This window comes from Macroventuria anomochaeta, assembly GCF_010093625.1.
Source record: "Macroventuria anomochaeta strain CBS 525.71 unplaced genomic scaffold BU25scaffold_30, whole genome shotgun sequence".
NCBI lineage: Eukaryota > Fungi > Ascomycota > Dothideomycetes > Pleosporales > Didymellaceae > Macroventuria > Macroventuria anomochaeta.
In genome coordinates, this window is record NW_022985391.1 from 63,366 (window position 1) to 86,797 (window position 23,432).

A 23,432-nucleotide genomic window follows, 5' to 3' on the forward strand; every position below is an offset into this window, starting at 1 on the left:
AGTAGCTTGGTCAAAGCTCTTTCCAAGATTGTGGCTGGTCTGTATCTTGAACATGATCATGCCTTTCGTTCTGATAGACTACAACACTCCTGCCACAATTACGTTCATTCGCCTGCCTGATATTGTGCTTCGCAGCAATTGCAGCTTGATCCAAGGCATCTGCCACGTGCGCATCGATTTCCGTAGCTGAGAAGGTAGACTCTGTAATCAGGTACGTGACCTCATTCGTTACCACAACGTCCAAGCTATCTGTACCACACGGCGACCGCCGCAGTATCTTCAGAACACTTCTATCGCTACGCTCCGCATACCCCATCCTCACTCGCTTCGCTATGTCTGAACAACACTACACCGGAATGCGTGTCTCCGCGCGTCTACAGCTTCTGACTATGCAAACACAGCTCGACGGCCCGATGATAGACATCATCAAGGTGAGCGAGTGGCTCACTAAGAATGTCAACGAGAAGCTCTACCCGCGATTACTGTAGGTCTCCTCACAGCTGGCGCCCAGGGTTCCCGCTAATGCACGCAGCTTGATGTCACCGAACGGCAATCTGCTCGCTTACTCAACCCCAGTTAATATCAAGGAACTCCGCGACCAAGCAGCATTAATCTCAGCAGCATGGAAAGAGCAGTGCATTGGACGACAGATGCAGTCTGCACCAGACCCACGGAAGGACTCAGCTCGAGATGAGGCAGAGGCAGCACAGCAGAGCGGTTTGAGGCCTGCACTCGAAACACTCACTATCGAGGCGGAAAACTGCAACATCCTTATTCGATCATTGCAACCCGAACTTCTTTTCGTCCTGATCGGCGAACTACCACCAAACAAGTCGCAGCAATTCAAGATTACCGCCGAAGGCTATGGTGATCCCCGGTACCCTACGCTAGAAGACTCTGACACGCGATCAAGTACACCGACAGCTGCACAAAGCGCTGCTGGCAAGCTCAAAGCTCCTTCGATACTCAGTTCAATGAGCCAGCGGGAGAAAGACATCAAGCTTGGCGTTCTACATATACAACGCAAGAGACTTGACGCTTTGACCGAGTACATCCAGCGCGACTTCAAGGACAGCGGGTTCGTCATGCCGGCAGATTGGGCGCTCCAGTAGCCTTGGACGGACTCGAACTTCCCGTCGGAGATCTTGTTCGGCAAGACTCTCGAGACTGTCAAGTTTCGCGAACCCAACGAGACTCCAAAACGCGAATCACGGAGATCCGAGGGTATCTCTCCCACCAGAGTTGAGTCGGCGTTGCGCAGAAATGGACCTGTTCGCGAGGAGCGGGGCGAATCATCTCGTCAGGAAGAGCATGCATCTGCGCCCCAAGAAGAGAACGAGCCTGTGCGTGGGGAGGAGACTGTACCTACGCGGCAGAAGAATAGAGTAAGCAGCTTCATCTTGGCTTCTCAAAAGAGGGACGTGCGACTACCTCCAGCTGAAAACTTCCAATCACAACCTCGGGGGATGCATCGCTTCATACCAGTTCCGGACAAATCTGCTCCCAAGGATGACGACTCATCTTCAAACCCGTCCCTGTCCACAATCAGCGAAGAGACAAGCGAGCAACTTGAGCTCGGGCGGCATGTGTCCCGAAAACTGGCCCACTTTGAAGACGAGCAGAAAGGAGATGAGCCAATGGAGGACGCGCAGGACTTGTTGTCAAAGCTATACTCTGCAGTTGTGGGCAAGGGTGCACCTGAAGACGGACACCCGCTCAAGCCTGCATTAAAGGACAGTGGCAAGTCTGCGTCCTGCGAACATCCTACATTTGAGGCTGGCACTTCTCCCGCAAGCTCGTCGGTGCCTGAGGACGAGATTGTAGCCATGAGCGAATCGATAATTCTGGACAAAGGCAAGGGCAAGGCTGCTGTTGTGGATGATTCCAAAGTTGAGCTCGATGTTTCTCCTCGCTACGTGTCGGACTCAAGGGATGATCTTACAGTTGAAAGCAGGCCGACCTGTCAGAAGAAGAGCAAAGGTAAAGCTGCAGCTTCTACGGTCGACGAGCTCACCTCGCCTCAATGGCAGTCAACCTCCGATGACACGTCCGGAACAGACGCCAGACCGACCTCCAAAGACAAGGGTAAAGACAAGGCTGTAGCGGTGGAGGATGGACCGAGCGGTCGCAATGCACAGACAGACGGTCCAGCCCTCGAAGACGACTACGTGATCGACGACTTGCCATCATGGTATGATGCGCCCAAGTCCAAAGCTTCTGCAACATCTGGGTCGCACACGCCAAATTTAGACCGAATGCGGGACTGCAGCGACTTGACAACGAGTGGCGACCCTTGTGGTAGGCCCCAAACAGAATTGCCCGACCGTAAGCCATCACCGAACGCCTCTCCATTTGCTCCAGATCGCACATTTCGCGTCCAGCCAGAACCTCCATTACAGCGGTACGTACGTCAACACGACTTCACAGTCAGGCACTACGAAGGTGCTGAAGCAGGTCCTTCTGAAACTGGCCCTTCTGAAGCAGGCCCCTCTGAAGCCGGTCCCTCCGTAACCGGCTTTCGATCAAGGAGGAGGTCTTCGGTGGTATCAGTAGAACAACAAGTATTGGCGCGTCAAATCGATGTGCAAAAGAAGGTCAAGGAACAGCTTGGCATCGACAAGATCCCAAGTCCGACACAGCGCGCGGACAAGAGTTTGATGGACCAGGCCATTGGGTTTCTTTACAGCGATAAAAAAATGTTGAACCCGAATGAGGAGCGGGATCCGGATGAGGATGATATTCTTGACTAGGGAAAGATAATCGGCTTTAATATTGAAGGTTTTGTCTAGTAGCATCAATGCCATGGTTACCCCGGACAGTCATCAGTCTCGTGCATGTGTTTATCTTGCTATCACCGAATTGAGCCTGACTAAACAAGCCACACATCTGCCTCCCACACCCCTTTCACGCCTGGCTCACCAACCCCTGGGACAGCCTTGCGGGACGAGCGTTGGTCGTGAGGTTGTCCAGCGTGGAAGCACTCAATGACGGGACCTGAAGCACAGGTAGCTGAAACTTGAATTGACCTTGGAGAACTATGGCAGAGCCCATATAATGTTTATCTCTGAACACTATTTGCGCAACATGTTTGCTTAAGATGGAGCAACGTGACGCCCTCCAAGGTTACGCCTGAGGTCTATGCGACTGTGAAACATAGAGAGAGCTAGACGTCGTATGGTCCGGAGGCATCCTCGCATCATATTGATGCTGAAGCAGCTCTGCTCCCTGAATATATATCGGATATTATGCCTTGAAGTCATCCTTCGACATCTTCTCGAGCCAGAGACCGTGGAGGTACTCCATGATTTCCTTTGGTCCGACCTTGGCCGCTTTCCCCGAGGGAAGCACTGTTGAGGAAGCGAACCTGTACTCGAATAAATTGTCCTGGAAGTATTGCTGCATGGCGGATAAATGAATTGGATGCAAAGGCTTCTTATCGGCGCGACAGACATAGAATGAACTTTGTCATTGGACCTCGAGATGCTGAACAGGGACGCTGTCGCTGGGTTGTTGATCCATTCAAAGAAAGGTTTGAACGACTCTAGTATACCATCTCGTAGCTGTTAGTAACAAGCGATGGATATAGCGGGCTTTATACGTACTGACGAGTACTCTGTCCTTGAGGCAGGCTGATTAAAGGATGCTGTAGATGGTAAGGGATCAGAGAGTTGAGCTTCTCATCAGCGGTGCTCTTCAGCATCGACCACGTCTCGCAGATAGTTGGCAAGTCGTCCGTTGATGTTGGTCAGGCTACGTGCAGGCGCATAGTTGGCTCAGGAACCGGTGCAGGAAAGCTGAACTTGATGATCTTGTCCGTGGAAACCCGAAAGGAATTGCTTCATCACTTCCTCGGGATGACACTATGAGGTCAGAATGGGCTTACTTCTTGATGACAGAGTCGTCGTCGTAGTCAGGACAAGGTTTGCCCTCGTATCTGCCCATGAAGGTCATCCAGACGAAGCGGGGACGCTTCTCGAACTCAAAAAAGAGTATGGCTCTCACGTGGGTGGGGCTGGGGCGGGTGTCGCTCGCGAAGTCTTTGACAGTCTTGCAGACGATGTAGTGAAGTGGCCGATCTGTCACCTGGCAAGGTTACGAGCAATAGCGAATATCGCAGCACCCGCTGCAAAGCCTTGCATTAGGTACTCCGCATATGATACACAGATTCGTGCCGCGGTCCATCGTGGAGGTAGTCGGTACTGTGGTGTGATCAAGGTGGGCGAGGTATGTTCAAGGGAGGTGCGAAGGTGAGTGAAGAAAGAGGGTGGTGGGGAGGGAAGGCAGAAGGGAAGTGGGCCCAGTGAGGGACGTAGCAAGAGCACGCATGGTGCCTTCTTGATTGTTGATGCGTTGTCCGTGCGGGGCGTGAGGTGAGGATGGTGCAAGTCCCACAGTAGAACAGAGATAAAATGAGAGACACACCCTTCTGCTGCAAGCACAAACTGACTTCTGTTGAATCCACATACTATAATCGCTGCGTATCTTCGAGGCTCCCGTGTAACTTGTAGCTGGCCCTCCTAGAGATCAAGTACGATCCGCCCAATCCCTCTCGATACACAAGCCAGCATCGACCCACACTTTTCCTCGTTCAGCAGCCCAGTGCCCTTGTGCTCCACCCTTCCATCACAAACATCAACCTTACACGTACCACAGTTTCCCACCTCACAAGAGCTATTAACATCCATACCGACTGCCTTCAAGGCATCGAGCAAGGTCTGGGTAGCATCGACCTCGATGATCTTCTTGCTCTGCTTAAGCTCTACTGTAAATGGATCGCCAGAAGTCGTCACGGTGAACTGCTCCATGTGGACGAGAGCGTCAGGAATGTCGAAGTGCTTCGCTGTAGCAACCACAGCGTCCATTAGACGTGCAGGACCGCAGGTGTAGATGTGCGTGCGGTTGTCTGCGTGAGACAGGATGTCTTTGAGGTCCATGCGTGTGCCTTGTGCGCTGTTGTAAATCGTAACGTTAGGACCGAGAGCGGCGATGGGGTTCTTGAACGGCACTTCGCTCGATACAGCATAGTGCAGACGGAAGTTCTGCTTCGTGTCTCTGAGATGGGCCAGTGCAGGGAGGAAGGCAGTGATGCCGATGCCGCCTGCGATGATGATGTGCTTGTCTGCGTCGAGAGCTAGAGGGAAGGAGGCGGTGATACGTCCTGCAGTGACAACGTCTCCGACCTGGACTTGCCTGTGCAAGTACTTTGAACCGCCTCGGCTGTTGGCGTCGAGGGCAATGCCGAGCTCGAAGCGCTTTGTGGTACCACTGGTGACTGAGTACGCACGAACTAGCTTGCCGCCTAGTTTGAGTCGGACATGGCTACCAGGCTCAACTGGTGTAGCGTCTGGGAGGTCTTCAATGGTCTCGAGCACAAACGCTGTGACGTTGCTCGTTTCCTTGCGCTTCTCGACAACGCGACATTCGTACCACGCATCCATCTTGTCTTCTGCACCTCCATACATCCTTCCATTCTGGTCTTCTGTGACACCCTTCGCCAACCGGGCCTGAAACATGGCCTTAATCTCTTCGCCGAGCTGTGGAATCTCTACAACCTCCTCCATCATCTCATTGTTGTCAGTTTCGATGAACAGGTAGTACATGACTCTTGCCACAGTCCAGTCAGGGTGCGGTCGCTCGAGTAGACAGACCATGTCTCCAGCAGCAACGTGACCAGGTTTGATGATGCGGTACAACCATCCAGTGCGAAAGAGGGTCTGGGAGCGCTTGGCCATGTCCTTGACTTCGAAGCGGTGGTTGAGTTTATAGCAGGGTGCTCGAGGCATGGTAACCTCGACGATGATTTCGCCAATGGCGAGGCGGTCGCCAATGCATAGGTTCTTTTCGTTTACTTCGGTGTTAAAGATGTTCTCGCCAAAGGCACCGGGCTTGAAGTGCGCCTCTGAGGCTGGGATCTCCTTTGCCCAGTCATCATAGTGGGAGGTGCAGTAATGCAGGAGTGCTCTGTCTCGGCTGCGATGTGGCTCGTAAGCGTGTTCGTCACCGACGATGCCATCCTCATTGATCGCAACAGGTCCTGATATGGGTGCCTTGAAGATGGCCGTTTCGATGCGGCCGTTTCCGAGAGACTTCTTGGCTTTGCCACTGCGTATCTGAACGAGTGGAAATGGTTCGAATGGTGGAGGGTTTCGCAATGTGTCATGATCCAGAGGTGGAGGCGGAATCCAACTGGGGATGGCCATGATTGAGTGCTGATGAATGTTGCACTTCAAGTTGACTTCGATGTTGGTGTATTGATTGGAAATCAAGCTATGGGAGTCAGATTTTCAGATGTAGTGGTCGGATCCGCCCGAACACCAGAACTGAAGCAGCTTACGCTGGAAAGCTTGATAAAGCAGAGCAGCGTGAGCACATCCGCTTGAAACGACTCAACTGAGTCAAGGGAAGGACTGGCTTACCATGGGTTGCTTCCTGTTGGCCGAGGACAGGCCTGGAACCCTTGACTTCCTCCAGCCTTACACCTTCCATTTTGAGATTGGTATAATATCTGTGCGAAAAGCCCGTGATGCAAAGTGATGGTGTTGCCTGAAGAGTGAGGGGGTTAAGTCGAATGCGGCTCGGTGTTCAACGCCATCCCCGAGGCTTGTAGTCGGAAACGAAGCTGCCTCCCCGAGTGCCAGCATAAACCCATCATACAGCATCCCATACAAATTTGGCGCTACAAATTTGGCGCTACAGCTACCTCTGCTCTCATGAGGGAGACTTTTGTAATACTCAAGTAGTACAAACTGCTAATCAATGTGTATGTAGCAAGTGTCCGTGCGTCAGTGACGTCAGATCGTCGTGAGCTTTGATCTGCTACACAAGCTTCGAAGACGTCAACTCTCGCCTTGACTTTCTTCAAGACTTCCATTACTCTCACCTTCCAATAAATTGTGATTAGGATGTGAGTGATACTCAATTGCACATTCACGCCATTGCTGACCTTCAAAGCTCTACATACATCCACGACACACAGCTACATACCTGCGCAGCAGCCATGTTCCGCCTCCAACCTACCCGCTCGCTGACGCGCACCGCTCGCACCCAGTTCACGCAGCTTCGCTTCTTGAGCACATCGCGCCCACTTCTCGCGCAGAAGGGTGCAGAGGACAAGGACTCAATCAAGACCACGTCAACTGAATACTCCAAGTCCGGTTCCGACGACGCAGCAGCACACACTGATGCCGCTTTTGATCCCAACCAGACGAGCCCTGAGGCAGCAGAGGCATCTGCTGAGAAGGAGGCAGGAGGTCAGGACAATGCGCTCAACGTGAGTCCCGGCAACCACGAGGTTAGCCATGCGAATGATCCTAAGATCGGCGGTGCAAGCCAGGGAACGAATGACAAGGCGAGCGGTGCTGGGAGCCCGAACAAGCAGGGTGGTGGATCGAGTGGTTCAGGAAGCCACAACTAGACACACAAAGACGATGCGAGCGAAGGAGATGAATACGATCAGCGACAGGCGCAAGGCGGCATATGACAGGACTGCATTGACCAACATGTTTCTGAGTTTTAAATGAAAACACCATACACGACGCGAACAAGCTCCCCAACACAAGGCCATCTCGCTGCGCTAACAGAACGCAGTGGATTATCGGGCAAGACCTCAGTCAGGAGCAAGGCCTGGCAAACATCCAAGCCACAACAATTCTCGAAAAACACAGGATTTCAAGAAAATGTATTGTCTGGTATCTACACATCAAAACGCCCCAAACTCCATCCCATGCTGAGCAGTGCTATGCCAAATCCCACTAGCCATCCCACCGCATATTCAGTATCAACTTCTTAACCTCCCCCGCATCGAGGTTTCTGATGACCTCCTTCTTTTCGACAGGAACGGATCGCTCGCCCTCAGCAAGGAAAAGTCACATACGCCCGTTCAACACCCACTCAGCGGCGAGTGGCCAGCCGAGGACGATGACGTACCAGGGGAAGAAACTGTGTGTCGGTCGTCAGTGAGACATTCAAGCAGATGAAGAAGCACTCTTAAAGGAAAGAGAGTTGTAAGGGAAGGGTGTTGGTGAAGGGCGACTTACACAGCGCTCGTCCTCCCCAGCTTGCGGAACATAACGCGGTACTGCGCTGGGTATGGCTTAACGGTGACGGGGTTGCGAGCGAATGGGTGAGGCTCAGTCATTTGGCGGGCCCAGGAACGGATCATTGTGCGTGCTGCTGTTGCGGAAGGCATTCTTCTTCTCAGTCTGATAAGTCGCCAAAAGCCGGGAGTGGTGTTTAGTTGTTGGTTGGTGGAGTTGAGAGTCCAATTTCTACTTTTGGTCTACCCGCTGCGTTGTAGATGTTGCTTGTTGCTGTTGCCGTGGCTTGTATGGCTGAGTAGAGATGTTATGATGATGTTTTCTTTGGTGGCTTGGTGCGATGTATTTATTGATCCTACGAATGTGTTTCTGCTTTCACTGATTCCTGCTTATTCCGCTCTGTGCACTGCGTCAACTGCTTGATCGCACCACCAGCATCACCTGAGATTCCTCCAGCAAACATGGCCCGAAGGATTACCGCTCTTGCGCCCGAAATGGTGCTGAGCAAACAGCCAGCCTTACGAGCCTGCCCCTGGGGTTAGCCGAACCGAACCACATGTTTGGGCGTCAATTTCCAGATCTAGAATTAATTTACTCATTTTGGAAAGAATTGCGCAACGTAGACCAATCGCAGACAACGCATTTTGGTGTGTTTTGCGCACTCGCGTGGCGTGAACAATGTGTCGCGAGACAGTGGTGTGATCATTGCACGAAATCCTTCAGCGGCGCAGCGAGCCTGGAGCGAGCGGCACCCACCGATGGCAGCATCAGCACCAAGGTTGTTTGCCAAGTGAGCGCATCGCGTGAGATAAGTGGTGTGATGAATTGACGAGTGAAGGATTACGGGGCAAAGAAAGACTTTGGTGAGTCTGAGAGGGTTGAGATGTGCTGGGAAGCTGAGAAGAATTGATGAAGTTGGATGGTGTGGTTAGTCGCGCTGCAGAAATGCGTTGGAAAGATCGTGCGCTCATTGGTAGCCGCGACAGCATATTGAAGAGAGGCTGTGGTCATTGGTCACAAGACATATTTGTTCGGTACGGTACACAACAGCACGCTTTTACAGATCCCAGAGACCTGGTGACCGGACGTTCAATCGTTGGGCATAGTTCCATGGTGAACAAACAATTTATTGAAGAGTATCGCGTAGCAAAGGACAGGCGCTCTGGTATGCATACAGCTACCGGCACGATTGTGAGCGTAGCTTTCGCAGGACGTTCACCAACGTTTCTATGCCTCACCCAAGGCGTTGATCTCGGCCTGCCCCAGGACCCAAACACCCTCCTCTTTCTTGCCCTCCAAACACTGCACGCCCGCATTAACTGCCGCCTTAGCAATAGTCGTTGCATCCTGCGCCCAGAAGTCTGTCAGCTTCGGTGTCACGCTCCTGAACAGCTTTGCGACACTCTGAATCGCAAATTCAGCAGGCCGACTGTCTTCCCTTCCTCCCAAAATCAGTCCTGGGTGCACGAGAACCGTATGCTTGAACCCCAGCGCCTTTACGTCGTCCTCGAGTTGACCCTTCATCTTAATGTATGCGAAGCTGCTCTGCGCATTCGCGTTTCCGGCGCTGATGAGCACGTATGTCTCTACACCAGCTTCCTTGGCGGTTTTGGCAAGGTCAAGATTGAGGTCGTAGTCGATCTTGCGCTGGGCTTCAAAGCTGCCTGCTTGTGCCTTTGTGGTGCCGAGGCCTGAGAAGAAGATCTTGGGGTTCGATTCGCGCGGGAACATGCCAGTCCATGTCGATGTGTCGGTCGATGTGAGAGGGTTCAGCTTAGTTGTGGCGGTTGGGTTGGGGACCTCGCGGCGTGCGTAAGCGTATACGGAGGAGAAGGAGGGATGTACGAGAAGTTGGCTGAGGATGTTGGAGCCCTAGCGTGGTGAACACGGCTTTGTTCGTGAGTATATTTGGTGTTGCGACTTACTACCAGGCCGGTGCTTCCGGCGAGCGCTGCTGTCGCCATATCGACTGAATGGATGCTGTGCTACTTACTGCTTTCGAGAAACGAGTTAATGTCTCGCTCGCGATTATATGCTGCTGGGGGGTAAGTTGGCTGTCACGATCAGTCTTCGTCGCAAAGGTCGATCGTTTTTCGGCCATTTGGCGTTGGAAGAATTCGTCCGAGGCGGAGGATCATCGTCATAACTCTGGTGTCCTGCGACATCACGATATGCCAACATTAAGCCCTCTCTTGAGATATTGTCGCGCAGAAGTGTTGAGTGTGCCAGTTTACGCGACCATGTTGTATTGACAGTGAGTGCAGATACGAAAACAAAACGCTCATGATGCAGGTAAGCAGCAAGAGCCAATTGGCAACGAGCAGGCCAACTAGTCCCTACATTCGAGCTGCTCAAACGTCAACAACACAGCTTTTCTCCAAACGTGATGATGTTTGGGCAGCGACCAACGTTTCACGCGTCTGCTTCACGCGTTGGTAAGTTACCAAGTAGTCGGCTACTCAAATCCTGGATCTATCAGCTGTGAACCACAGTGGAGATTCTAGAAGTCCAGCTGGCGCACCACTCCGCCTTGGACACCCCGCAATAAGTCAGTCCAGTACCGCGTTCAGCCTCCACTTTCTCCACTTGGTAGAGTACTGGTGAACCTCTCGGTGCGACTACCTTTGCAACGACGAATCCCTCCTGACGGCTCCCACTCCTGATCCAAGTTCAATGGTTCGCTCGATCTTGACCTTTCCTTTGACAGTCGACTATAATCCATGTACGGCATCGAGTGGATGGAGCGACCACGAGAGGGTCTAGCCCCTGCTTCTCGTTTCGATGAAGAGATATCGTAGCCGATTATCGAACCTGAGGCAGTGGTTTCTAGACTGTTTATATACCCTCCCCGCATCACTATTTGCTCATCCGTTGATACTACCTCTATCTGCGTACTAATAGAAGAACATATCAAATTAACACCATGTTGATACAAACACTCAACATCAACGATCGAGATGTTCAGCTCAACACAGGCTTGTTCATCGGCGGCGAGTTCGTCAAGCCTAAGGTCGACAAGACATTCCCTGTCGAAGAACCTAGGACAGAAAAGAGTATCATCGAGGTATCTGAAGGCTCTGCCAACGATGTCAACATCGCAGTCAACACCGCCCGCAAGACCATGAACAACCCAGCATGGACATAACTGAACCCTGCAGCACGAGGCCAGTTCCTGCTGAAGCTCGCTGATCTGATGGAGAGGCACTTTGACGACATCCTGGCTATCGAAATGCTCGATACTGGCAAGGCAAAGAAGCAAACAGCCAATCTCGACCTACCAGGCTCAATCGGCACACTCAGATACTACGCTGGTTGAGCAGACAAAGTCCTTGACGTAGCGTCTTCCAACGTTCCTGGAACATCCGCGCGTACACCAGGAGAGATCCCCTGGAAGTAAATTTTGTAATTTCGTGCAGCCAAGATTACATACTAACGTTTGAACAGCTTCCCACTACTGATTTTCATCTGGCAGATCGCGCCTGCTATCGTAACAGGAAACACCGTTGTCATCAAGTCAGCTGAAACAACGCCTCTTGATGCACTCTACATCTGTGGTCTCATCAAGGAAATTGGCTTGCCTCTTGGTACCATCAACCTCGTCTCAGACCACGGAAAACCGTCGGCGCCACAATCGCAAAGCACATGGACATCGACAAGGTCGCCTTCACTGGATCAACAGTCACTGGCCGCGCTGTCCTTCGCGCAGCAGCAAACTCCCACCTCAAAAAGGTCACCCTCGAACTTGACGGTAAGAGCGCCAACATCGTGTTCCCCGACGTTGATCTTGAGAAGGCTGTCGCCTGGAGCACATGGGGCATCAACATGAACTACGGCCAGACCTGCCATGCTGGAACGCGCATCTACGTGCACGAAGACATCTACGACAAGTTCACTGAGCTGTTCACTGCAGGCATGGAGGAAGTGACCGTCGGTGGCAACTTCGATGAGAACACCAATCAGGGCCCACAGAACTCGAAACTCCAACACAACAAGATCATCGGCTATCTCGAGGCTGGGCAGAAAGAGGGCGCTACCGTTGCTCTTAGTGGCAAGGCACATGAAGCCCCAGGGGGCGGATACCTCATCCAGCCTACTATCTTCACGAACGTTACACCTGAGATGAAGATCGTCAAGGAGGAGATCTTCGAACCTGTGGTCACAGTCACGAAGTTCAAGACTGAGGAAGAGGTGCTTGAGCTGGCGAACAACATAATGTATGGTCTGGCTGCGGGTACTCACACAATTGACTACCAGCGGGCGATCAGGGTGACGAACAAGATTAAGGTAGGCACGGCGTGGATCAACATATTCAACTTGCGCACTAGAGTATTCCGTTCGGCGGGGTATAAGGAGAGTGGTATTGGACGTGAGTGTGGTGAGGCGGCGCTGGAGAACTACACTATGACGAAGGCGGTGTTCTTTAAAATGGGAGTCGATGCACCGCAGTAAGAGACAGGTTGTAGTGTATTGATAATGCACACGTATTTCTTGTCCAAGTCCAACCCAGTGCCGGTCTGTGTCAATTCATGTAACACGGGTAGTTTGACTTCATCCGGAGATTAGGTCTTACCTCAAACTTAGGCATCAATACGTGCGTTGAGGCTAAACCGAAGCACTGCTATGCGTAATGAACAACTTTCTCGAGGGTCATGAACTGTATTCGATACCTGCAGGTGAATAAATTGTATCCGAAATTATACATATGTGAACCATCTGACATGCATTTGGAAACGTCACTTGAAATAACGTGGAGATCTGAACCTTGATGGAGAGCGTAGCATATGATTGGTTTGCACTTCCAGCTCTCCCTCTAATTTGGGAGCTGAGCGAGCTTGCAAAGATCACCGAGGGACGATGTCAGGAGGTTATGAAAGCCTGTCTCGCCTGCAGCGATGAAGGGGACGAAGAGGTGTTTAGGCTCCGCTCCAGGCCGTCTTGCAGTCAAGGATTTCCAGGCCGTACGGTCGGATTTGAGGAGGGAGGCCAATACTACAAGGGCAAGAAGCCCACCGATGAATATGACGACAGAGAGGACGGAGTTATTCGAACCAGAGAAGCATTGCAAGAAGGGCAGGCGAATGAGAAGGAAGCCATGGCATCTGAAGAAGCTTCGCCATCACTGAGCTCGAAGCGCAGATGAGATCGAAGCAGAAGGCGGCAAGGATACAGATGGCAGCGACTTCCTCTCTGGCAAACGCTCTCGTACGGATCAAGGCCCTGCTCTCCGCCAGCATTCCAGCTGGGTTATCCAAAACTTGCCGCCAAGGAGTAGTCGTCACGGCGAAGGACGGGACCCTGCGGAGCGGCTCAACAGCCTCTCTTTGGAAGAAGTCCCATCAGGGACACGCAGCTTACCATGAGTTGGTGCCGGCAACCGTATGCTACGATCCAATGGAGCCGCTCCAGTACGAAGGGCACGACTCGGCAGTGCACCATAATCCGTGCATTACGAACGCTATCCAGAAGCCAGTGGGATTGGAGAACCAGTCTTCGGCCGGCAACAACGCACTGCTGCACATCATCCAGTACCGCTACCTGCCACGGTCACCGCTCGAATGCAGCGCATACCACACGATGATGATACGGAGCTGCTGTTAGATCTGGCCGAGGTCTTCGATCCAAAGGGAAGTCTTTACCCGCCATAATACTTCTTTCCCCCGAGCCAGAAGCAGCTGAACACGAGCCAGAAGTAGTCGAAGAGGAACAAGAGGCAGTTGAGCATGAGCCAGAGGTAGCTGAAGATGAGCAGGGAGTGGCTGAAGAAGACCCGTTCCCAGTTGGGTTCTAGGGATTTCTTGATTAGCAGCAGCCAAGGGCAGTTCCTAATGGCCTACCTGCTGTTGAGCCAAATTTTGCTGACCTTGCTCGAGTACACCCTGGAGCGATTACTCATCTCACATGGCGGCAGCGAGCTGCTCTCTGTGGTCTCCGGCGCCAGCAAGCAGCATCGAGATACTGATGGACTTCATGGCAGACCAAAAACGAGTGAGGAGGCAGGAAGGATCATTCAACTGTCGTTCGAGATTGCCGTCTCGTATATCCACTAGTAGCATTTCGACATCAGAATAATAGAATTAGAAAACATGAAAAGATCAAAGCAGTTGAAGGCTGTCAGATCATAACAGCGCGTTAAAGCATATCGACAGAATGTATCGTACCCATCAAAGCGTATTGTCAAATGGTCAGTGCACATCCGAGGTATCGTGAGGTGTGCCAGGCTTCTTTCTGGTGTTGACAATTTCGCGCTAACAGATGACGTCACCGCAATGACGAGCTCCCAAAGCTTCAACTTCTGAGCTCGGCTGCTTGCAAAACTCCTTTCCTCCACTCATACCACATCAAGATAACAGTTACACAAGCTCAATTGATTCTCCTGAACCTCCTACCACAACTTATCATTCTCACAACACCACCACAATGGCACCCCGCGCCCTGATCTCCGCTTTGCGTCCCATCACCTCCTCACTCATCACTCGCCGCGCACTCTCCACAACACCGCGCATGGCATTGAAGGAAGACGGCAACCGCACACCAGATGAGCTCGAGCAGAAGAAGCAGGAGCAGTTAAAGGAGCAGAAGGAGGGCAAGGGCCGATGGCGCGAGGACCTCGCCAGCTCGGGCGAGAGCAACATCGCAGCCGATAAGCAGAACGTCAACGATCACGACAGCCATATCAAGGAGCTGCAGCAGGAGGGCAAGAAGAAGGGCGAGAAGGGCGAGTTGTAGAAGCAAATCTATGTATGTGGAAGAAGAAAGCAAGCGAATTTCTCAACGACAGATGAACCAGCATGAACGAATGTTTCAGCGCGGTGTCAATATCCAAACCAATCGATCAAACTTTCAAAAGAGTTCTGACAGCCTTCCTGTGTTCTCTTTTTGGTTGACCCTGCAGGCTACATGCAGCCGAACCCTCGGTCTCGGTACAATGTCGTGTTGGTGATCTGCGACACAGGAGCCACCTGCATGCCATCAGAATCCCCAAACTCACCCAGAAACCGTCATTCTGACAGTTTACAACGCTCGAGATAGCTTAACCATGTGCCAGTTTAGCATCTAACGGTTTCAAACTTTGTTTGAAACGCTGCAGCCAGTCGCGGAACAGTCGCAGCTTCCCCCGCAGACCATCCCTACCCTCGTTAGACTGCGGCTGTTAGCGGGTGCTATGATGACACCTGCATGTGTTCCTCCTGCCAATTCAACACCACCGGCTCATCCACGCCGCTGGAATTCCCTCTTTCATTTTCGCTCCACCTTTTCCACGTGCAGGGACACATCGCCAGCACCTTACTCATGCCCAAAGCCCAAAGGAGCAGAGCGTGCACCCAATGCCGTAAGCGCCGCGTTAAGGTACCATCAACAGCCCTGTGGAGATCGACCGGAAACTAAAAGTAATACGATAGTGCGATGAGACGCCAGAGTTCTGCAACCAATGCCGACGTCTGGGGCTGCAATGCTCGGGTCCCATCATAGGCTCGGTCATCATTGATATGACTGACCGAGTCACAAAGCCCCGAGCAAGAAAGAAGAAAGCAGTGACCGAATCCAACGTCGTGGTCCCCATACAAGAAGATAACGCTTCGGCAACAACGCCATCTACTCGGATAGACTCAGCGTTGACGACGAAGTCAGAACCTTCTGATTCAGAAATGTTGCTTCACAATGTGCCTTTATCAGCGACGTCAAGCAACGGCGACGACGTATTGCCACCAGAAGCAGAAAAAGCAATCGCGACAATACGATACCAGTATAGAGCGCCCCAGCTATATCAGCCTTCTAAGATCCAGGGTGATGCGCTGGACATGGCCTTTCTTCTACACTTCGTCGAGATGAACCAGAACACTCAGTCCTACACACCCGAGATACCTTGGATCACTCACCTGCCAGTAATACACAGCAAGGCAGTCAAACCTGCAGTGAAATTATCGATACGGGCAGCGTCTATGGCCTTCTTCGCTAAGATACATCATGATCCCGCCATACTGGTAGATTCATACCGGTGGTACACGGTTTCACTAAATGCACAAAGGATGTCCCTGTCCCGACTGAATGGCCCCAATCGGATACCAGACGACGAGGAAATCTTAGTTCCCATAATACTGGGGCTATACGAAGTTTATGCCGGCACAACATCCAACAGTGTGCTGCATCACGTAGCTGCAGCGTGCGAGATCATCAAGATGCGCGGGCCTGAGAACTGCAAGTCTGGTGCGGTATGGCCAATGTTCAAGGCCATGCGAGTCTCTGACGTAAGTTATCACCAAAACAGCACAGTAGAGGTGTACTCACAATTCACCAGGCCCAAAAAGCCCTCATTCTGAACAAACCCTCCGTTTTCGCATTACCAGACTGGATGACCATTCCCTTCGTCAACATGCCCCGCAATGCACACCACGACCTCGCAGACATCATGCTCATGATCCCCGACTGCACCAGCCTATGCGGCATCAACGGCAGCTTACGAACCTTCTTCAACTCGCCCTTCCCACAAAGCGTGGATCTGGAGCCCTGCCGCAAGCGCACCAGAGAACTCATTGAAGACCTGAACGGGTGGGCAGCAGCATATCCTTACCTCGCCAAACCATCCTCAGGTCTCCAAGTCGTGGAGGCGAACATGGCGAATCTGTCAGTTAGTGGCGTGAAACCTGCGTTCGAAGGCTCGAGAGATGTTGTTCTTCCGGACTCTTTTGTCGCGCTTACAATCGCGACGTTCGAGTGTGTCCAGCTTACTCTCACACTCCTGCTGCATAAACTCAACAGCCAGGACCCGCAGCTGTATGAAGCGAATACACGATCGTCACCCTCCTTGTCATCGTCATCGTCACCGTCACCGTCGAGTTCAGCGCTCTTCGATCGGGCTGTACGATCCGCAGAGATCATTTTGAAGACGGCGGGTCATTTGGAAGGCACGAAGACTGTCGGGTTTGACTTCATCAGAAGTGTGACGCCGGTCGTGGTTGTGGCTATTCTTGGGCCGACGGAAGAATTGACGGGTAACGCAATGGCGATGCTGAAGAGGTGGGGAGAGAAGAAGGGAATGAATGGGCTGGTTGGGGCGTGGATGCATTTGTGAAATCTGCAAACATTCAAGATCTTTTCTCACGCAGGGGTGGTCTGAGTGGCTTACGTCTGACAAGCCTTACGGCCGGCTTGATATCTCCGCAGTCTGCGCTGGACATGGGTGGCATCAGCAACCGGGAAGTCACAGTCCTGTGCAGCCGTTGTGATGGGCTGTCAGACGAATCCTAACGGTGAGACGAGCCGCGTCCCAAGCCATGGCGATGCAAATTCTCCGGAGATCGTATCAACCAGATTGCCCTGACGTTGAGCCGTGTCCGAACATCCGACTGGGCGCTTGCATCTTACACATCGGCATCTCACTCGAATCTGAGCGCCAGCTTACCGTCCTCGGCACTTTCAGAGCTCACACGGCTTGCCTCCAAGCGTGCACATGAAAGCTCTCAAGCTGCACGTTTACATCATGCAAATCTAAGGGCCTCGTCTCGCCTCGTCACGTTTGCCCTACTACACCACGATTATCACATATAATAGCGAATTCCACATTGCCTCAACCTCAATCTCACCAACCCTCACACATTCCCGTCAGCCCAGATCCAACCCCATGCCTCCGACACCTCACTCAAACAAAAGCCCAGAAGCAGACACTCCTCTCGTTTTCTCTCCTCGGACCACCCGTTCGTGACATCCTCAAAACGTCGCATTATACGATGAAAGCGGGTATAGCACCCGCGTTCCCGCAACTGAGGCCGGAGACCAGCTCGTTCGGGCAAGTTTTGAGACATGTGTTATTGCGGTGTGGATAGCGTACCCGCGGTTCTAGAAGGCTTGACTGGGTGTGGGGAAAGTGGATCTAAGAAGCTACGACGGATGAAGGGGGGCATATGTAAGCGATACGTGTGAGCATGAACAAGATATTCTTCGAACCGTTTAGCGTGCTCGAAAAATCCAGCTGGCGTTGGCTACACCATCAAACTTACAATACCCTTCTCGCCCTCTTTGTTTGCAAGGCTCGCGACTTACATTGTCTGGTTCGAAATATAGAGGAGGGTTGAAATCCATCGGGTACCGGACCCCTCCTCCCCTCCTCTCTATGCGGCAACTTCCCAAAACCATCGATTGCGGCACGGGTACAGTATCCGTCCGTTTCACCAATCAACTCATGTTCGATTACCGCTCGCTCTCATCGAAAATCGGCGAGGTCGACTGGCGGTGCGAATGTGAGGCTAAGAAGAACTAGATGCTCAGTAATCGCATCCCTGACGCGCTAGCGAGCGCTATTCTGTGGCGCAACGACTTTGGACTCGGAATGTGTCAGGCGAGAGGGGTGGAATAGGAAGGTTTGGAGGCAGGTGTGGGAAATAGGCGCTCCCGTGTCCGTCATCCTTACCAATGAGTGTCAAACAACCGCAGCGGTGAAGGGTGAGGCTGAGTTGCAGGGCTGACCTTCATCTGCCCTTACCATCGTCAAGCGACTCAAATCGCCTGTATTTGGAAAGTTTCGAGCAGAGCGTGGAAAGAAGGTGTCATTCGGACCCTGTACCCGTTGGTCGTTGGGTACTGAAGTGGAGGGAGGGAGTCGGTCTGTGTGAGATTTGTGTTGTTGGAGTGAGGCTGAATGCAGGGCTGAAACCGAAACGTCTGGTTCAGGAAGGTTTGGAGAAGTGTCGAAAGTAGCAAACCGTCAAGCGAGCTTGGCGCAAGTATGAAAACTATCGATATCACGAGATCCAAAGGGAAGCATATGTTGTGAAGTAAAAAAAGTTAACATAGACATCAGCGATCGTGTGTACAGTACAAATAACATTTCAATATCCAATCACATCGACACAGAGCCCCCATCGCCGCTCCACATATGGGGTATCAAGACGAAAACAACGGTGCAAAAGAACGACATGCTCCACCCATCCACAAGCCCACCTCCCTCCGTACTTTTAGTCCTCAAACAATCACATTCCTCCTCGAGCCAACCACTTTTCTGAAACGCGCATGACTTTCATAATCCAGTCCTGCTTCGTGCCCTGCGCGTTGAACGGTGTGCGCGGCGGCTCAAGCGGCTCAAGCGGTTCCATAAAGCTGTCGCGCTTCTTCTACGACGCGTTCTGCTGCTGCTGCTGCTGCGGCTGCTCACTCTTCTGCGCCAGATGCTGTGTGAGGACCTGGATGTTCTCCCTCGCCTCAGGGACCTGATCGAAGATATCCCTCAAGCTGGACATCTGCTTCTGCGCCACTGCTTCGTTCTGACTGAAGCTGTTCAGCATCTGGATGACAACAGGTGAGTCGATGTACGGTCCGAGGATTTCAAGGGCTTTGGGAATGCGGTGGTGCGCCGGGGCGTTCGCAGCGGGTTGAGGCAGCGGTGGTGCAGTGGCCATGGGTGGTGCGGCGTAAGGGTTGCCATATGGTGCGGGAGGGAAGTTGCCAGCCATTGGCGAATATTGGGGTGCATGCGGATTCGTAGTGACTGGCGATGGACTTGGGCCGTTAGGCGGGCCGTTCTGGGGCGCGACCATCGGTGGTGCGGGCTGAGCAATCTGACCAGCCGAGATCTCCTGCGCTGGGTAGCGCTCAAAGTGTTCTGTAGGAGGGAGCTGCGGTTTGACTTCCGGAAGCTTCGCAACGAGGGTGAGCAACAGCATGTGGTCCTTGCGCGGTGTCTCGATAGTGCAGTGCTCGAGCATGTCGATGAAAGGGGATAGGTTGCCGCCGCCAGCTTCGACTGGGATAAGATAGAGATCGCGCAAGATCTCGTTGCTCGAATCGATGGGCACGACGCCCCAGCGCTGTCTGGAATGGAAGTACTCGTACAGATGGTCGAACACTGCCCGTCCCTCGGAGGAGACTGGGCTGATCGCCAGAACAGCGACCTCGTGGCTTTCTGACCTTGCGATGCCGCGAATGTACTCATCACCCTTGGCGTGATCTATACGGCCTTGAATGGACACTTGCTTCGTAAGCAGCTTCTCCCAAGATACAACCTGACCAAAGTCGCCGCCCGCAACAAATCGAGCAACGGCGTCGAATGGCTCCATAGACTGCATGGTGATGGATCCTTGCCAGCATACGGTGGGGTCAGTCGAGTATCCAGACATCTCTACATCATTGTCTTCGTCCTTGAGCAGCCGGTCCACATCTGCATCATCGACAGACTGTTGGGGCTTCTCCTGGATTGAGCTCTGTCTGCGGGGAATGAAAGCACGTTCGTTGTTCTGTGGCGATCGGACCTTGTCGAAGACGGAGTTGATGTCGAAGTTGGTCGAGGGTCGTCGCGCACTGTCGGAGTCGACAGAAAGCGGGTGGGTTGCATCGACTGGAGTCTGAGCGGGGCGATCGCGACCGGGAGAGTTGGGTCGTAGGCCTTGTTCTTCGTCCTCGGCCACCCGCTCCCTCAGCTGCGGTGCGCGGAACTCGGTGTTGTCGTTTGCGTTCTCGTCATCCACAAGCTCGTCTCCCTTGTGTGTCTTGCGCATTCGAGGCGCGGTCTCCTCCGTCAGGATGAGCTGCTTCTCTGCAGCCTCTCTCATCGCAGCATATTCCTGTTGCTTGTCCTCGCTCGCCATCTCCTCGGTCGCCATAGTGGACAGCTCGTCAGCTTTCAGACTGCCTGACAAGAGACGATCGATGAGGAATGCATTCTTCTTGACGTTGAACATGATGGTGCGTAGGCGTTCGGCGAAAGGTGAGTTTGGACCGGACGGCTCGCCGTGGTGCTCGACAGCAGCGTGGCAGATCTGCAGGACGAAGCGAGTAGCAAGAGACTTTGCCGTCTGGCCATCAGGGATGCGGAAGCCTCTAGCATCGGAAGCCTCTGCGATCAGAGGCGCCATGATCTCTTGCAGCTTCTCCGCGATACCCCTCTGCTTCTCGGGAAGAGAGGCGATGTCGGTGATCTTCGTAGTCGTCTTCTCCTGGTGTTGGCTTGACTTGCGCCTCTTCTTGTTCTTGGTGTCCTTCTCAGCGATCGACTCGTGACGGCGCTTCTCGCCCGGTGGGGACTGGGGATGGCTCTTTGGAGCTTCTTCTGTCTGCTCATGGTTAGCACGGACATGCTCGACCGCGACATTCTGTAGGTCACGCACCTTTGCCGTGGCGCCGTTCGAGCCTTCTTTAGCTACCGGTGCAGGAGCGGGAGTTGCCTCGACCGGTGGTTTTGGCCCAGGTTGTTTTGGAGCGCTGCTTGGCTGTGGTGTCTGCGAGTCGCCCTTGACGTCGCTGGCGCGCGGCTTGTTCTTGGAGCCCTTCTTGCGCGCCCACGGCTTTTCTCCGCGCGCCATCGCGGCCAGCAGCTCCTTGTGGTCTTCAGGTCTGCACTGCTCGCAGAAGTATGGCTTGTCACCCCAGTCGGCGCTGGAGGGCAGGCCCAGGCAGACGTTGTGTTGCCATGCGTCGCAGTTGTCGCAGCAGATCATGTCTCGTCCGCCGATCTCGCGCTGGACACCGCATACGCAGCGGTAGATCGTCTCTTCCTCCTCCTCCTCCTCCTCCTCTTCCTCCTCCTCCCCGCCCTCCTCCGCTCCTTCCTCTGGTTCAACGGAGTGTGTCGGCGTCTCTGCTGGGGTTGCGGTCTTCTTGCCGCCCTTCGCTGCCTTTCCCTTCGGCTTCTGCGCCGTCACAGGCTCGTCAAGGTCTCGGTTCCTATGGTGGCCCTTGTTGGCGCGGCCAGAGCGGCGGGTTTCGTCTGTGGGATGTACGTTAGCCTCGGTGTCTGGCGTGAGAGATGCTGTGCGCGTGGCGAGGTGGTGAGGGGCGCGCAGGCGTCTCAGCAGCGTGTCGCGTGTCGCTGGGTATTGCTTACCGGCCATGGTGTCTGACGCGGATGGGATGGGCTCAATACAGACGCGATGACGGGTGCAGCAGCTTAAAGAATGGGCTCAAGCAGGTTCACAATCTCTCTCTCTCTCTATGGAGCGCTCCAGGCCGGCTCGCAAGCAGCTGCGCGGGCAAACGGCGGCTCTGGAGTGAGCGTCTAGCTAGGGGGACAAGCGCAAACAAGCGCTCTTGCCGTCTCTCGTGAAGCAGATGACGCTACAGGGAACGCGCGTGCTGTTTTCAAGGTCGCGCCTTCCGTGGCAGATCTCCACCAAAGCTCGAAGCTGTTGCCGCGCGATGTATAGACGCGTGGCGCGTGGTGAGTTCACGCGAAAGAGAGATCAGTAGGTGTGCGCAGCAGTGGGCGCAGCGTGGAGAGGCAATGGGGCGTGGTGGCAGGGGAAGCGTCGGTCGCAAGAGTCGTGTGGGTGGAGAGCGTGAGGAGATGCTGAGCTTTGACTCTAGACGTTACGTTAGCCCGGAGCATGGAGCTTCGGCCGGCGGCATCACTCCTGCTATACGGTTAGACAGCTTTAGACCTAAGCCGCATGTCCCATGATCCGGCGCATTGGCTTCGAGAGCAAGCGCCAACAACAATTGACGAGAGATCGCCCAAACACCACTGCGGAAGGGCGCGCTTGGTCTTGGTCCCGCAAAACTGCTGCAGCTCAAGTCACACCAATGGCGGATGCACGAACCTTACTGCGACAGCAGAGAGCGGCACGAGAGCAGGCAAAGAAGCCTCAAAAGCAGTCGCCAGCTCCCGCAGCTGCGCCCGTCTCGAGGAAGAGGAAGGCCGTAGACGATGGGTCAGAGGAAAAGAAGAGGACGCGCACAGAGCAGGCGGCTGGTGTTCCGGCAGGTTTCTTTGACGCTGGTGCAGAGCCAGAGGAGCCTCTCGTCGAGGAAGCGCTCGAAGCAGCACCACACCCCCCGCCAACAGAACGTCAAAAGCTCGTCCCTCCGCCACTCGATCCGACCGCTGAGGCCGAACTCGATGCCTTCCTGACTGAGATGAACAAGGAGCCCGCGCCACAGCCGCAGCACACGTACGCCTCAGGCGCAGTGATAGAAGCAGCGCCGATGACAGCAGCTGAGCTGGCCGCACAAGCCCGAGAAGAGCAGAGCGCACAGCGCGCGAGGAGAGACGAAGACATGGAAGCGGACAAGGAAGACGCAGCCCGCGCGCTTGAGGATGAGTTTGAGGAAATGGAAGGTCTGGACGAGAGGGTCAAGAAGCTGCGGGAACAGCGAGAAGCGCTGCGAAGCCATTCTGCTCAGCTGCCAGCGCCGACGGAGACAGTACCAGTGCAGGCACAAGCGAACGAAGAGGAGAGCGAATCTGAAGACGACGAAGACTGGGACGATTGGCGGTTTCGTCCCGCATGAGCTGCTTATAGACGGCGCCATGATCTGTCTCTGATATCACACTTGTACAACGAAACTATTAGACTATGATACCCAAGCTGGCTCTGGAGAGGCCACACCTTCTGATGAGACGCTACGTGGATCCCTTGTCACAGCAAGGCGCTCCCTGCACCAACACGAAGCACACTTCGACCGACTACAACC

General features: G+C 53.6%; 10 protein-coding genes across 10 annotated transcripts; 6 read left to right on the forward strand and 4 right to left on the reverse strand.

Moving 5' to 3' along the window:
* Window positions 1–389: 389 nt before the first annotated feature.
* On the forward strand, window positions 390–1,112 carry BU25DRAFT_347823 (uncharacterized protein; the record flags this gene model as incomplete). The annotated part of the gene is made up of 2 exons (XM_033703171.1): window positions 390–484; window positions 533–1,112. 2 exons carry the CDS (start codon window positions 390–392, stop codon window positions 1,110–1,112), a joined length of 675 nt encoding a protein of 224 aa, XP_033558675.1.
* Window positions 1,113–4,443: 3,331 nt separating this feature from the next.
* BU25DRAFT_413393 (3-chlorobenzoate-3,4-dioxygenase reductase subunit) lies at window positions 4,444–6,700 on the reverse strand. The gene has a single exon (XM_033707030.1). It carries the CDS (start codon window positions 6,198–6,200, stop codon window positions 4,518–4,520), a length of 1,683 nt encoding a protein of 560 aa, XP_033558676.1. The 5' UTR covers window positions 6,201–6,700; the 3' UTR covers window positions 4,444–4,517.
* On the forward strand, window positions 6,504–7,667 carry BU25DRAFT_154075 (uncharacterized protein). The gene is made up of 2 exons (XM_033700651.1): window positions 6,504–6,760; window positions 6,952–7,667. Exon 2 carries the CDS (start codon window positions 6,998–7,000, stop codon window positions 7,412–7,414), a length of 417 nt encoding a protein of 138 aa, XP_033558677.1. The 5' UTR covers window positions 6,504–6,760; window positions 6,952–6,997; the 3' UTR covers window positions 7,415–7,667.
* Window positions 7,668–7,865: 198 nt separating this feature from the next.
* Window positions 7,866–8,188, reverse strand: BU25DRAFT_347822 (uncharacterized protein; the record flags this gene model as incomplete). The annotated part of the gene is made up of 2 exons (XM_033703170.1): window positions 7,866–7,938; window positions 8,037–8,188. The coding sequence occupies 2 exons, from the start codon at window positions 8,186–8,188 to the stop codon at window positions 7,866–7,868; spliced, it is 225 nt and encodes a 74-aa protein (XP_033558678.1).
* An 885-nt stretch (window positions 8,189–9,073) lies between these two features.
* BU25DRAFT_450577 (NAD dependent epimerase/dehydratase family protein-like protein) lies at window positions 9,074–10,000 on the reverse strand (the record flags this gene model as incomplete). Its single annotated transcript, XM_033709702.1, has 2 exons — window positions 9,074–9,908; window positions 9,962–10,000. 2 exons carry the CDS (start codon window positions 9,998–10,000, stop codon window positions 9,264–9,266), a joined length of 684 nt encoding a protein of 227 aa, XP_033558679.1. The 3' UTR covers window positions 9,074–9,263.
* Window positions 10,001–10,959: 959 nt separating this feature from the next.
* On the forward strand, window positions 10,960–12,485 carry BU25DRAFT_433423 (aldehyde dehydrogenase; the record flags this gene model as incomplete). The annotated part of the gene is made up of 5 exons (XM_033708775.1): window positions 10,960–11,136; window positions 11,206–11,347; window positions 11,414–11,429; window positions 11,481–11,634; window positions 11,676–12,485. The coding sequence occupies 5 exons, from the start codon at window positions 10,960–10,962 to the stop codon at window positions 12,483–12,485; spliced, it is 1,299 nt and encodes a 432-aa protein (XP_033558680.1).
* A 1,873-nt stretch (window positions 12,486–14,358) lies between these two features.
* Window positions 14,359–14,892, forward strand: BU25DRAFT_413399 (uncharacterized protein). Its single transcript, XM_033707031.1, has one exon. The coding sequence runs from the start codon at window positions 14,454–14,456 to the stop codon at window positions 14,760–14,762; it is 309 nt and encodes a 102-aa protein (XP_033558681.1). The 5' UTR covers window positions 14,359–14,453; the 3' UTR covers window positions 14,763–14,892.
* Window positions 14,893–15,523: 631 nt separating this feature from the next.
* Window positions 15,524–17,106, forward strand: BU25DRAFT_433425 (uncharacterized protein; the record flags this gene model as incomplete). Its single annotated transcript, XM_033708776.1, has 2 exons — window positions 15,524–16,282; window positions 16,333–17,106. 2 exons carry the CDS (start codon window positions 15,524–15,526, stop codon window positions 17,104–17,106), a joined length of 1,533 nt encoding a protein of 510 aa, XP_033558682.1.
* A 1,722-nt stretch (window positions 17,107–18,828) lies between these two features.
* BU25DRAFT_373811 (uncharacterized protein) lies at window positions 18,829–22,285 on the reverse strand. Its single transcript, XM_033704048.1, has 3 exons — window positions 21,847–22,285; window positions 21,131–21,729; window positions 18,829–21,076 (listed from the first exon to the last, which is right to left on the reverse strand). The coding sequence occupies exons 1-3, from the start codon at window positions 21,851–21,853 to the stop codon at window positions 19,142–19,144; spliced, it is 2,541 nt and encodes an 846-aa protein (XP_033558683.1). The 5' UTR covers window positions 21,854–22,285; the 3' UTR covers window positions 18,829–19,141.
* A 103-nt stretch (window positions 22,286–22,388) lies between these two features.
* Window positions 22,389–23,411, forward strand: BU25DRAFT_413402 (uncharacterized protein). Its single transcript, XM_033707032.1, has one exon. The coding sequence runs from the start codon at window positions 22,542–22,544 to the stop codon at window positions 23,247–23,249; it is 708 nt and encodes a 235-aa protein (XP_033558684.1). The 5' UTR covers window positions 22,389–22,541; the 3' UTR covers window positions 23,250–23,411.
* The last annotated feature ends 21 nt before the right edge of the window (window positions 23,412–23,432 follow it).